The sequence below is a fragment of the Piliocolobus tephrosceles genome, chromosome 4 (assembly GCF_002776525.5).
Source record: "Piliocolobus tephrosceles isolate RC106 chromosome 4, ASM277652v3, whole genome shotgun sequence".
Lineage (NCBI taxonomy): Eukaryota > Metazoa > Chordata > Mammalia > Primates > Cercopithecidae > Piliocolobus > Piliocolobus tephrosceles.
Genome location: NC_045437.1, coordinates 30746986 through 30761633, shown reverse-complemented (window position 1 = coordinate 30761633; position 14648 = coordinate 30746986). Strand labels below are relative to the sequence as shown.

General features: G+C 38.9%; 1 protein-coding gene across 7 annotated transcripts in view; it reads left to right on the top strand.

The window, feature by feature from the left end:
* DROSHA (drosha ribonuclease III) overlaps positions 1-14432 on the top strand; it is a 138270-nt gene extending 123838 nt beyond the window's left edge. For 4 of the 7 annotated variants that reach the window (XM_026455976.1, XM_026455974.1, XM_026455975.1 and 1 more), the window contains 6 exons: positions 4564-4705; positions 6129-6211; positions 6302-6405; positions 8503-8595; positions 9716-9762; positions 14027-14427. In XM_026455976.1, the coding sequence (XP_026311761.1) occupies positions 4564-4705; positions 6129-6211; positions 6302-6405; positions 8503-8595; positions 9716-9762; positions 14027-14157 (600 nt within the window). In that variant the 3' untranslated portion in view covers positions 14158-14427. Of the gene's footprint in view, positions 1-4563; positions 4706-6128; positions 6212-6301; positions 6406-8502; positions 8596-9715; positions 9844-14026 lie in introns of all 7 variants that reach the window. The other 3 variants (XM_026455971.2, XM_026455973.1, XR_003309741.1) reach the window with 3 other exon arrangements.
* Positions 14433-14648: the final 216 nt, after the last annotated feature.

Below are 14648 nucleotides of genomic sequence, written 5' to 3'. Positions count from 1 at the left end.
CCTCCTGTTTGAGGATTTCTGTCACTGACATAATTTGGCTCTTTGTATCTGACCTGTATTTGCCTGCTAGCATTTATGTACCTTTTCTTTAGTTATCACGGGAAGTGGAGACCATCTGGTGACCACTCTCGGTATAATAGACCTGTGTGGCATATCACTGTCACTTTCAATAGTATATTCTGCTTTCACCCTGTGTTCTTATATTAAAGCCCTCAAAATAATAAATCACAGTCTGCTTATTTTACACTAGGTGGCCCTCTTTGGCAGCTCATCCGCCAACTGTGGTTTTTCTCTTTAGATTCAAGAGTGAAATAGGGAACTTGAAGGAAGATTGTCAATATGTATGTTTTATTTAAACGAATAAATCTCTTTCTTATGAAAGTTTAAAGTAATGATGAAAGACTGCTATGCTGGGATAATAGAAAACATCCTGGATTCTCAATACCAGAGTTTGAGATCTGGGATATTTACATTGGTCTGTGACATTGCACCAGGAAATCAGCAGTCCTTTTCTCAGGTTTACAGAGAGCTTTAATTATAGCATTCTTAGTCGTTTCTGGGGATTTCAAATTAAACTTTGTCTTTTTGGAAGTATTTTTTTAAAAGTTGTTAAGGACAGGTTAGCACCTGGTAAAATGGGGAATTTTGAGGACAGTGAGTGGACAGGACAGGTATTGAAAACATTTTACATTGAAAACAAATTCAGAGGAATTCTTGGAATTTTCTAGAAACTTTTCCCCATAACTGAAGAGCAAACGTATTTTGTCTAATTGTGATGATGCTGTTGTGGTAACACAGCAACAGCTAACATTTCTGTTGTGTTTATCATGTGCCAGTCATTGTAGTTAGATTATATGTCATTCACTCTAATTCTCAAAACAACCCTGAGAGCTAGGCACTACATTCTCCATTTTATAGATGAGGAAACTGAGGCTCAGAGAGATTTAATAACTTAGACAGGGTCACTTAGCTAGGAAGTCCTAGAGCCACAGTTTGAACCCAGGTAACTTGGTGCGAAATCTTTTGCTTTTTGCTATCTCTAATGCAAGGCATTGTTTGCAAAATAGTCTGATAACTGTTTTCTGCTCAATTGGGTGCTTAAGGTTTATTTTCTAGATTTCCACTAAAATATATAGATATTTCCTCTTTGTAAAATAGTAATTTATAATGTCACCATCTACAGGCTTTTCAACTTCATGTCTTGCCCCCATTTAAATCCTTCTGCCAAAATAATCTTTGTAAAATAAAAAAAAGTTACCTCACAACTGCCCCCATTTGATACCTTTTGGGATTCCTCTTCCCCTACAGGAAAGCTCAGGCTTCTTTACATCACCTGCCAGCCTCACTGCATCAGCTCTCCTCACCTGGCTCTGATTTCCCCTGCAGGTCCACCCAGCAGTCACCTTGCTGTGTAATGACCCCTTGCATTTGCCATAGGTGTTCTCTCTTCCTTGGAAACCCTTTCCCACCCTTCTCTCAACTGGCTGACTCAGTCTTTTTCAGTTCTGTGTTAATTGGAATCCACCTACATGAATCTTTTCAAAAGTTAGATCTCCAGAAATGTTGATTCGTTGGTTCTTGAAAGAAGCCTGGGCACCAGCTTCTCAGAAGCACCTTATGATTCTGGTGTTACAGCCAGGGAAATGAGGTTCTGAAATGCTTTTACTCAAATGTCAGCCCTCCTCCAGGAGGCCTCCCTGGAAGGCTGAGGTCTAGAGGAGCACCTGTGTATACCTGCAGTCTCTGTGCTGGCACTGCGGCCACCACAGTGCATTGCAACAGCCGGTCGGCATGTGACTTCTGAGGAGGGTGTCAGTTCCTGAGGGCAGCAGCAGCACGTTGCTCCTCTCAGGATCTTCAGCTGTCAGCACAGGGCCTGGCATGTAATTGGCCTGCACCACTGGTGCACTGAACTGCTGTAACCTCAGGTTTTCTTTCTTGCTGATCCCCCTGGGTCGTGTTCTTTGGCAAATAACATGATTCATTATGAAGTAGAGTTCAGCAAAGGACAAGGATGAAAGTTGTCATTTAGAGAACTGCCATTCAGACTTTCTTGTCTAGGTAAAGAGCAAGGTCTTCTCTCTTTTCAACTCATTTTCTAAATTTAAACTGACGATGAGAATATGGATGATGTATAGCTTCCTTCTCCCCCACTGACTTTTGGTTCAGCCTCTGGGTTTTTGGCAAAAACTTACAGATCTCACTTATTAGTGGCCACCCTTCTGCTTTAAGACCTGTCAGGGCTTGTCTGAAATAAAACTGGAAGCATTTCTGATTCCATCCTCACTGCTTTCCTCCTTCCCCATCAGTACAGCACTGAGTAAGGGGCCCTGACACTGGAAGGTGGCAGCTGGGGCCTGGCAGCCAGTGATGTGTCATAATTTGTGTGTGCTCACGTGTGCGTCGGGCTTGTTGTATCTGAGACATGAACATTCCATGTACGTGGCTTAAAGAGTTTTCCTCCCATACCGACAGCATGTATTCGGAGAGGACCCAACTTATTCAGCATAGCCTTGCTCCCATAGTAGCCATCCTATTCCCCCACAGCCTCTACTTTAGGAAAGCTCCCCGTCCCCATTTGAAATCCAAACCAAAAAAGATATATCACTTTCAGCTCAATTATTCCATAATTACAAGATATTAGGCTAGTGGGCTCCTTACTGGTTGGGTCTTCTATTAATGTTATATGCTAGCCTTTTCATTTTCAGCTCCTCTGTGGATGTTAATTTCAGTGAAACTCTATATTGAAGAAAAGATGGGGCTAAGGGGGAGATAGGAGGAGGAAAGAAAGCAGAGACAGGCAAAGAATAATAGCTGAAATTCAACAGCAAGCATGGCTTATGAAGATCAAGTTATATTTCTGCTTCATGAATCATTGTCAGACAAATTAAGAACATATTGTTTCTTATTTATCTATTGTCAAGGATTCGCTATCAGACACTGAGAATAAATCTTGATTTTCATAAGCTCTGTTGACACCATGGAGCCACAGAGCATAAAACTTGCATCTAATAGAGAAAGTGCGACATGGAACAGCAGGGAGTGGAATACCAGCACAACTCACAGCTGCTTCCTGCTCCTCGTTCCTGTTTTCAGGAATGTTTCTTAGCAGGAAGTTTTTTAATAGACCAAGAATTTGTTATATGTATTCTAAGAAAAGTTGTAGTTGTAGATGCATTATTCTCCCAAATCTTAGAGATCAGGGATGATTAGGTTCCATTTTTGTTTGGTGAGTTCCCATCTTCGTATGTACTTACTTGCTCCCAGCTGTCCTCCCCTCCTCTTCCCTCATGAGTGGTTAATGAGTGTTAAATGCCTAAACCATACTTGTTTTGTGGACACTTCTATAATGGATTCGTTGCATAATTTTCATGCAGCGTATAGTGTTACTAGTTGGATAATTCTTGGAGGACTCTTAGCTGTCTGATGAAATTCCTAGTAGAAATTTTTGTTTTGAATTCCTAAAGTTGAAATATGAAAATTATATTTTAATTTGATTAGAGACAAAGGATACCAGTATGGGCCGGGTGCAGTGGCTCACGCCTGTAAATTTCAACAATTTAGAAGGTCAAGGTGGGTGGATCCTTGAGCTCTGGAGTTGGAGACCAGCCTAGGCAACATGATGAAACCCTGTCTCTACAAAAAAATACAAAAATTAGCTGGGCATGATGGCAGGCACCTATAGTCACAGCTACTCAGGAGGCTGAGGTGGGAGGATAGCTTGAGTCCAGAAGATGGAGGTTGCCGTGGGCCAAGATGGAGCGCCACTGCACTCCAGCCTAGGCAACAGAGCAAGAGCCTGTCTCAAAAAAAAAAAAAAAGGATATCAGTATGAAAAACAGACTCAAACTAGATACCATAAATCTTTAAAATTAATAATAAAAGTAAAAATGTAAATAATTTAAATCTTTTCATAATATTTACTTAAACCTCACTTACATCCTATAATATCAAAATTAGCATCAGTGCTATGAAACTTGAAGCTTATTTTAGACTTTAAAAAAAGAATCCTTTAAAACTACAGTGACAGAAAGCAGGCCGAGTTTGCCTGATCAGGGGTTGGGAAGGATTCACTGCATGGAGATGCTGGGAATTTGTTTGGAGTGATAAAAATGTACATGTTTTTCAAAACTCATCTAACTGTACACTGAAAATGGGTGCATTTTATTGAATGTAAGTTATATTTTAATAAAATTGATTTTTAGAACTCTTAATGCTTCCTCATTTAGTAGCATTAAACTTATTAGAAGCTATGACCTTAAGTCATACTATACATCCCTGCCCCCCCGCACAACCCTGCCCCACTGCTCCTAAAGAAGTAAATGAGCCATTTATGTTAGTAAGGTAAAAATCCAGGATAGCAGAGTGGAACACGTTACTAAGGAGAAGGTAGACGGGCATGGAGCATATCACTGTCATCTGGGTGATGGTTGAGGACCTAGACCTCACTTATTTTGGTGTCCCCGTCAGTGAGATCCTCTCAGGCTGGTTGGGTCCAACCCAGGAATAAGAGAGGTCAGAAATGAAATGTGTTCTTAATATACCCCTATTCCTTTTGGGCAGTTGTTGCGAAGCTCTTTGGTGAATAATAGAACTCAGGCTAAGGTAGCGGAGGAGCTGGGCATGCAGGAGTACGCCATAACCAACGACAAGACCAAGAGGCCCGTGGCCCTTCGCACCAAGACCTTGGCGGACCTTTTGGAATGTGAGTGTCACACACTTTTCTCTCAACCTTCAGGTTCAGAGTTTAAGTCCAAGTAACCGAATTTGTCCTCCTCCTCATAATTATTATGTTCTGGCTAAAGAAACCTTTTTTGCTATTTTAATTTTTATTTATGCTTTTTACCAAAGCTTTTCTGAAGGAAAATAATTTGAAACTAAGACATGTGAATAATGAATTTTATGTTCAATCTATGCTCAGTGGTACCCCCAACACATACCCCTCCATCCTAACACTCAGCTACCACATCCCTTTGTGTGAAACAGTAATAGGATATGAAGATCAGTTGTTGTGAATCAGAGCCTTTTTGCCACCCAGTAGCCTTCATATAGGGGCACAGAAGAAAGAAGGGTAATTTATTCACTAAATACTAAAACTATTATCCATTGTTTTGAATGAGTGCAAAGCTCTGCGGACAAATGTCATCTTTTGCAGTTTCTGATATGGTCTGGTAGCATTGTAAATAATCCTATTATAGTTAATGAAAGGATTATACACATAGTTGTATTGTTTGTATTACTTCAAAATAAGTGGGCCATTCACTGAGCCGTAGAACTTTCTTTCTTTTTTAATGTTATAGTATTTTTGACAATTGGAATTATATTCAAGTATCAAAGTCTACCATGCAAAACCAGCTTATTTACAAAGTGCAAAGCCATTCTGACTAAGGAACTTAAAAGAACTTCTTTTTCAATGAAAGAAAAGTAATTTAAAGATGAAAATCACATAAAAATTGAGAGATCATTCTCACTTTTTTTTCTTTTTTAGCTCAATGAAAGCTATTTTTATTCCTTTTGAAAATGCACCATTTGTTTGCTTTGTTGAGGTACCTTTAAATGAAGTCATCCTAGGGGGTCACCATTTATTCATGCAAAATTTGACATATTGTTGTCATTAAGATCAGTGTTAAGTTTTTCTCTTTTTGGGCAGATTGAATCTATAAATTACCCCATTTCTGCTCATGAAATTTAACAGAATCCTTATAAAACAGGGGATCTCAGGATTGGTGTTGCCAGTGACCAGACCCAAGAATGTGCATATTCTGGCATCATATCTAATCTTCAAGTAGTATTTTGACTTATTTGATGTGAACAGGGTTGGGTGCTCAGATAGCATGTTTTCCCTGATATACAGTGGCATTCTGTGTACCTTTTAGACTAACTATTCATTTAGCCCTTAGCTAAATGCAGTTTGGTCTTGTAGTCTATGATTTGCATCTTACACATCTCTTGCTGCTTCTGATATTAATGATAAAAAGTGGGGAAAGATGAAATGGTAACGCTAAAAAACAAAGAGGGCCTGGAAGTTGAAACTGTTACTAAAATTTTGCTTAAAAGTCTAGGTCTCTTACTCTTTCTGATAAATGGCAATGATTGTGGTTTATTTTAAAGTATCCTTTTTTCCCCAGCATTTATTGCAGCGCTGTACATTGATAAGGATTTGGAATATGTTCATACTTTCATGAATGTCTGCTTCTTTCCACGATTGAAAGTAAGCTCATATAAAGTTTGAATTAGTGGTCTGCTTTATGTTTAGTGATTCCAGAACCCGTTACTAAAGAGTTTTTGGGGACTTCCACAGGAGTTCATTTTGAATCAGGATTGGAATGACCCCAAATCCCAGCTTCAGCAGTGTTGCTTGACACTTAGGACAGAAGGAAAAGAGCCAGACATTCCTCTGTACAAGTAAGTACTTGCTGCCTGCAGGCCATTGGTTGGATCCAGCATGCCTAGAATTGACTTTCCATGTGCCTTGAAGAACCAGTCATTGAGGGGTGATCATGACAGGAGCCCAGGATTGAGACTTCTTGACTGTCAGTGTGACTTTGGGCCCCACAGGGAAACTCGCTGGGGCTCTCAGTCTTAGCTGTAATAAGTGGGTCCCACTCCATTATCTCTGTGCTCTCTCCCATTCCTAAAAATCTCTGTAACTACTGCCTGGGAGGGAGACAAACTAAGATTATGAGATCGAAAAGAAAATTTGGATTCAGTGATTTTTATATACATTTGTATATTTGTCTTCTTGCTTGTAACTTCTGCTGGGCTGTGCCTCCAGATGAGAAGATCATGTATGATTATTTGTATCAATATTTGGGTGCCTCTCTGCACTTTCCCTGAACCCCTATTAGCTTCAACTTGGAACTTTTCTTCTCAGAATGTGTATCAAAAGCCATCACGTACTTTGAATATCTTTATCCTTTGAGTGGTAGCCAAAAGTCATTAAAAAGGAATGTAAGTAAGTAGTGGGTCACTACACCACTTAATACCCGTTTTGATGAAAACAGGAGGTTCAGCTCTGAAGTAGAGTATCTTGAGACACACATAGGTTAAGAAGATGCTGTCAAAGTGGAATTACAAAATGAAAGGATTATTGAAATAGGTGGGTTGCATCTCAAGGTATTGTCTGGGTATGTGATTTTAAGGATGTTTAAAGATTATTTCAAAACTGTTTCACCCCAGGTGGCTGCATACACAGTTGCAAGCACACATATCTGTGTGTGTGTTCTGTATGGAGTAAAAGCTCCCCTTTGGACTTTCTCAAATTTCAGAATATACAAGGAAAAACATTAGACTGGCAGTTGGGAATTTTCAATCCTTTCATATGTTTTTATTTAACAGTCACAACACTTTATAGGCCTTTTTGCTAAAGAAAAACGAAGGCCAGGAGAAGAGGTTGAGTCACCCCACAGCAAAGCTACTATAAATTACGCCAAGAAGCTGTCACTGCTAAACAATGTTTCCTTTATTTATTGGGGGGAAAAAAGCCCCAAATGTTTAGAAATAGCACTTTATTATGTGCCTAATAAGCATAATGAATATCCAAACTGTATTCTATGAAAGGCTCATAGCATTTCCTCATCCGAGTGATAATTAAGGTTCAATAAATAAAATGAGGATGCTAAACTTTCCATAGCACAGGCATGATCACTGTAATAAGTACTACCTTCAAGAAGCGACTCGTGCACATTCATCCCATGGAGCATATGAACACAAAGGAAATTGCTATGCTCCCTTCTCATAAATCCCCCAAATGAAAGTACAAGATGAGTTTGCTCTTTTTATCAAGATCATGGGGTTGTTTTACATGTGTTTTTTTTTTTTTTTAAGATTACTATGTTCATTCCATTATCTTTGTTGGCTACTTTTAATTTCCCTTTTCCATGAAGTTATCAGTTTTACTGCATTTGAAATCTGCACCATGTCATTAAAATCCAGAGTACCTGGAGCTTTGTTTTTTTGGCGATTGTGTTGTGTACTTGGCATTAAAGCATACCTTTGAAGTGATCTCAGATGTTTCAGAAATTAAATACATTTTCTGATCTTTTAGATAAGATACCAGACATTAGAAAGAATCCATAAAGGATGTGAAAGCAATTAGATGTGGCTTGAAGTGTATTACCCCAATATTTATTGTTTTAGGCTGTGATTAGCACTGAAAAACAATAGACTGGAGCTCTTTTCGTGATAAAAGTTTGTGAATATGCACACTTAGAAACTTTAAAATATTTTATACTTCACTGTTAGCCTTTGGATGTTATTACTTTGGGAATAAATATTAAAATGCAATGCAGAATTTTTAAGAATTTCTATTTCAAACGCTCTCGATATTTGTCAGGTTAGCAAATCAAAAACTTACGCTTTTTACCTTTTTGCCATTTTCACATTTCCTATTATTTTACTTTCCTCTGTCTAGGCAGTAAGTACATGGTTTTCCTCATAGTTCATAGTAACCGTGACAAATAACACTTTACCATAATAAATGTTCTTTCTTTTCCCTTTCAGGACTCTGCAGACAGTGGGCCCATCCCATGCCCGAACCTACACTGTGGCTGTTTATTTCAAGGGAGAAAGAATAGGCTGTGGGAAAGGACCAAGGTATGAGAAGAAAATACCTGGAATTGCTTTTAATGAACATCCTGTGTGTCTCATTCCCTAGCTGGTATCTCCAAACGGAATCATCTGTCTTTTTCAACTCAGAGAAGAAAATGTTCAAGAGTAGTAGCAAAGTGAATTCCAGGGATTAATGTCCCCCCATTAGTTGTCTCAAAGCCAAGCCCTGAATCAGCCCTGGACAATGGGAATACCATTGTGTAAGGGGCTTTAGCTACCTTGAGAAAACCACATGACCTGGTAAGAAGGCCTGCCTAGTTTTAGTTACCCAGCAGAGTGCACTTTGATGCAAGCTGTGCGTGTAAGATGTGTCATGTTGCACATGACACAGCCATTAGACTTTTTTTTGGAGAGAAGAGTCTCACTTTGTTGCCCAGTCTGGGGTGCAGTGGCATGATCTCCATTCGCTGCAACCTTTGCTTGTGCCTCGGACACCCGAGAAGCTAGGATTACAGGCACATGCCACCACGCCCGCTCATGTTTGTATTTTTAGTAGAGATGGTTTCGCCATATTGGCCAAACTGGTCTCGAATTCCTGACCTCAAGTGGTCCCCCTCCCAGCCTCAGCCTCCTAAAGTGTTGGGATTTTAGGTATGAGCCACTGTGCCCAGCTCTGTTAGACATTTGATTTACTACTACTCACCTGAGCTGTGTAGAAATGCTAGCATCTTTAGGTGAAAAGAATTATGTATATTATCACCTTTCTTTGAACCCTCCAGTCTATATCTTAAACTGAGAAATGATCTGAAACCTGTCTATATATTTTTTTTATTCTTTTCCTCTTTAAACTTTACAGTGAGGGTATTCAAACTTAAGTATGAAATACTTCAGACCTAATATAAATGGAAGGCATTTTATTGCAGTATTAAAGTGTGGAGTGAATAACTTAAGGAGGCTTTGTGCAAATCAACGACATTTCTGCATGCTCTTGTGTATATTCCTATCTGTGCAATTCAGTGTGTGACAGTGGAAGTAATCAGAGGAGATTTTATGCACCAAACGTGAAAATCAGCCTGAAAAATTTGTAACCATACGTTGCATTTTTGGGAAAAAAAAAAAAAAATCTTGAAATTAAAGTGTATCTTACTTTTATTTTATGTAATAGTATTCAGCAAGCGGAAATGGGAGCAGCAATGGATGCCCTTGAAAAATGTGAGCCTATTTCTTTTTCTATAATTATGTTCATCATGTAATGAGTGTTTTATGGAAAGAAAATGAGGAGGGAGAAAAATGGTAAGTACTGATAAAATGTGATCTTGTTTTCTTCATAATTCTTCTTCACACAGAGATTATAGTAGAATGTGAGACATTCTAAAATGGGCTTATATTTAAAAATAAAAGTATTCCTGAGTGCTTTTTGATTTGCATTTTCCTTTTTTGCTTAGAGTCCTAATCTCAGCGTGGGTGACCTGTGTGAATAACCTGCTGTGTTTTCTTTCTCTTTTTTTATTTTTTGAGATGGACTTTTGCTCTTGTTGCCCAGGCTGGAGTGCAGTGGCACAATCTCGGCTCACTGCAACCTCTGCCTCCCGGGTTCAGGTGATTCTCCTGCCTCAGCCTCTCCAGTAGCTGGGATTACAGGTGCCTCCCACCACGCCCAGCTAATTTTTTTGTTTTTTTAGTAGAGATGGGGTTTCACCATATTGGCCAGGCTGGTCTCGATCTCCTAACCTCAGATAATCCGCCCACCTCTGCCTCCCAAGGTGCTGGGATTACAGGCGTGTGCCACCGCGCTTGGTCTGTGTTTTCTTTCATACATTTCTCTATTCTCTAAAATCTTGTAACAGAAAAGTATACAAGTGAAGGTTTTTTTCTGTTTTTGGCCATTGTTTTATTAAATGGGCTGTTATTACATACTTCTCTATACCTTTCTTTTTTTGCTCAATAATGTATCATGAGCAGTCCTGCAGATTATAGAAAACAGCTCCAATTCATTCTTAGTGGCTGCATAATATTTCCTGCTAGAGGTGTGCTATATTTTATTCAGCCTTTTTATTATTGGTGGACCCTTTTTTTTTTAAATCGTCATTACCAATAAATGTTATATACTGGTGCTTTTTAGTTCTGTGGAATAGGTTCCCAGGAGTGGGATGCGTGGGTTGAAGAAACTTCAATTACATGATTGACCTTGTAGGAAATTGCATAGTCTTTTGTAAACGGAAGGCTTAAGTGCGAGGGATTTTTCTTCTGAGGTCTATTGTGCTGCACAGCAGAACCTGTGGGCACAACATGACAGTGCAATTCTATTATGCTTCAAGTACCCCGCCAAATGAGGTAGCAGACAGCACAGTGCGGGAAGCTAAAAGTGAAGAGGCCCAGAATCCTCAGGCATGGGAGAGATTCCAGGAAAGGCAAGCAGGCTAAGAGCCAAGTGGAAATCAGCAGACAAAGGTTCCTGTTCGGGGGCAGGGAGGTTAGTGGGAACAGAAGCTGGTACTGCCAGGATCCAGCATCCATGGATTCTTCACAGAGAGTTTTAAGTTGGCTATTAGGAACTTCATCCATTTTACATATAAATTTGCAGTCAGAGTGAAATAAAAGTGAGATTCCATTTTTTGTTTGTTTTCGACTATAAAACAGTACTGGAGAGATCACCTGTTCTGAGACAGGCCTGCATACTGATAGGAGTGAGTTGTTTAAACTACTGGAAAGCAATTTGGCAGTATGTAGCAGGTCCTTAAAGAAGTTCATACCCTTGGTAGGCCAAGGAAAGGATCACTTGAGGCCAAGAGTTAGAGACCAGCCTGGAATATAGTGAGTCCCTGTCCTTACAAAAAATTTTAAAAAATAAAATAACCCAAAAAACATTAGCCAGGCTTGGTGGCATGCACCTGTAGTGCCAGCTACTTGGAAGGCTGAGGCCAGAGGATCACTTGAGCCCAGGAGTTCGTGGCTGCAGTGAGCTATGATCATGCCATTGCACTCCAGCCTGGGCAACTGAGTGAGACCCCGTCTCTTCCCCTCCTCTCCAAAAAGTTTGTGCCATGAGAATCATGACAACTTGATTTATAATAGCAGGAAAAAAATCCAACTACGTGTTTAAGAGTAGGAAAATATTTAATAAATTGTGGTATATCCCGGGATTAGGAAACATTTTCTGTAAAGGGCTGGATAGTAAGCATTTTAGACTTCCCAGACCATACAGTCTCTGTCGCAGTTCTTCAACTCTGCCATTGTAGCCCACTGGCCTGGACAGTATGCAAACTAATGAGTGTGTCTATTTAATGGGTGTGTCTGTCTACCAATAAAACTTTATTTATAAAAACAGATGGCTAGCTGTATTTGGCCTGTGGGTAGGAGTTTAGCAACCCTTGCTATATCCAAATGTTGTATCCATTAGTGGTTTTAAAGACTAATGATATGAGAAAATGCTTATACTAGAATAAGTGAAAAAAGCATACCCTTATTAAATACATACCTATACTGTACTTTCCAAAAGAGTAGATAGGGAAATGCTTTTAAATGTTCAAGTGTCTAGGTATATGTGTGTGTGTGCGTATGTATGTACACACACACACACATTTACATTGCATATATATGTAGTATAGCTTCATAGGAAAAAGGCCATAAGGATATATTTTAAAAGTTTTATCAATAGTTAAATCTGAGTTGTGTTTTTCAAATGCAAATTTGATTTTACAGTAGAATTTACTGGGGATTATTACATACTTCTGTACTACTGAGGAAATAGAGTTCATTTTGTAGAGACTTGCTTTACAGCTAACTCAGTGGGATTTATTTTTTAAAAAGTAGTTATATTTGAAACCTACATAAGGAATAAATTTGATCAGTTCAGGAATAGGATTTTATTACTGTTTTATTTCCAAAATACAGATGTCATGTTCCTCTTTTGTTTAAAATCAATCTCTGGGCCGGGTGTGGTGGCTCATGCCTGTAATCCCAGCACTTTGGGACGCTGAGGCAGGAGGATCACTTGAGGCCAGGAGTTTGAGACCAGCCTGGCCAACATGGTGAAACCCCGTCTCTACTAAAAATACAAAAATTAGCTGGGTGTGGTGGCGCACGCCTGTAATCCCAGCTACTTGGGAGGCTGAGGCAGAGAATCACTTGAACCTGGGAGGTGGAGGCTGCAGTGAGCCGAGATTGCACCACTGCACTCCAGCCAGGGCATCAGAGTGAGTTTCCATCTCTAAATAAATACATTAATTAATTAATTCAATCAATCTCTGACTCTCAGACATATCAGGTCTTTGCTGATTCCCCACCTTTCAGATGCTTTTCCTACTACCCTGTCCTTTCTTCAACCTACTGTGAGGATGGTACACTATACAATTTAGGGATAGTGTAATATAATAGGGAAAAAAGAATTTAGGATATATTATACAGTCATCTGTCCTTATCCTTGGGGGATGCTTGACCCCAGTGGATGCCTAAAACTGCAGATAAAACTGAACATTATGTATGCTGTATTTTTTCCCTACACGTGCAAAATTTAATTGAAAGATGAAATGTAATTTATAAATTAGATACAGAAAGAGATTAACAATAAATAAAATTGAACAGTAACAACATACTGTAATAAAGGTTGTGTGAATGTACTCTTGATTGTATGCTGTGTCTGCTGTCTCTGTCTCAGAATATCTTATTTTACGTTATTCACCTGTTTTCAGCCCATGGTCCACCACGGGTAAATGAAACCATGGAGAGCGAGGTCACTGATGAGGGGCTTGCTGTATATGTAGATCCACTTCATTACGTATCATCCTTAAAGGAAATAAATGAACTTGCCCCCAAGCATGCCATGCTCTCCTACATCTTGGATTCTTCATGTGTTTGAAACATGAAGTTATATGTCCGCTTTGACCCAATAAGTTTTCTACTTGAGTTACTTTTGCAGATACAGTTTTGGGCCTGTCATTGTAAGCTTAAAAATTAATTATCAGACATAATGACTTAGAATGTGGCCTCTTTTTGTCCACCTGATCTTTCTTTGTTCTTTTCTGAAACTTTAATTCTTGGTAAATAATGGTGTCATAATGTCATTTGTTTGAAGTTTTTAGTTTGAGCTTTTCAAAAACTGACTCCATGTTACTGTATCCTTTCATCTCTCCCTGAAAGTCACCTGTTGCTAGGAGAGTGATGCTAAAGCACCTGCTTAGTAACATTCCCAAGCCACATGTCTGTGTTTTGACATTTCTGTATGTTCGGTGCCTGTTATACCCAAGTTCACATCAGATATTGAAATTTACAATCGGGGTGCTCATCCAGACTTCTGATGTGTTTTTGAGTGATGAAAGAATAAGGGAAGAAAACAATTTTCTATCTTGTGCCTTACAAAATATAATTATGCACATTTCATATTCATGTATATTTGTATGTGTATATGTTTAGTTGCATCACTCTTTGCACTAGTGGCTATCCTTTATTAAATATAAAATATATTTCCTTGTGTCAGATAATTTTCCCCAGATGGCCCATCAGAAGCGGTTCATTGAACGGAAGTACAGACAAGAGTTAAAAGAAATGAGGTGGGAAAGAGAGCATCAAGAGAGAGAGCCAGATGAGACTGAAGACATCAAGAAATAAAGGAGGGCATGCAAGTGTGGAGTATTTACTTGCTCAGTACTGTGACTGTTGTCTGTTGAGACCTAGCCTAGTTTTCCTACGGACAATGAATGAAATGTGCTCATTGAAATAAAATACAAGTCAAATTGCTGTTGTTTTAATGATCTGTTTTTAGCTGAATGGTCTTTATTACAAAGGATTAGATTTTTCTTCTATTTAATGGAAAACTTTGGTGAATGTGCATTACTTCCTTTTGTTTTGCTCTTTAAATAATAAAATTCAAGAAGCATATTCTATGTGGAATAGATCCTGTTTTTCCATCTCTGTCCCAGATTGTGACCCTAGACTTTCAATTGACAAGTAAAAAATGGACTTTACTAGACATTTTGACTATGCTCTAGTAACATCTATACTTTTTCAAATCTCTGGATTTTTAAGTAGATTGTTCAGCTTTCATCTGGTGGCTGTTGTATCAAGTTCTCAGCTGCAAATACTGAACTTACCTCTCTCTA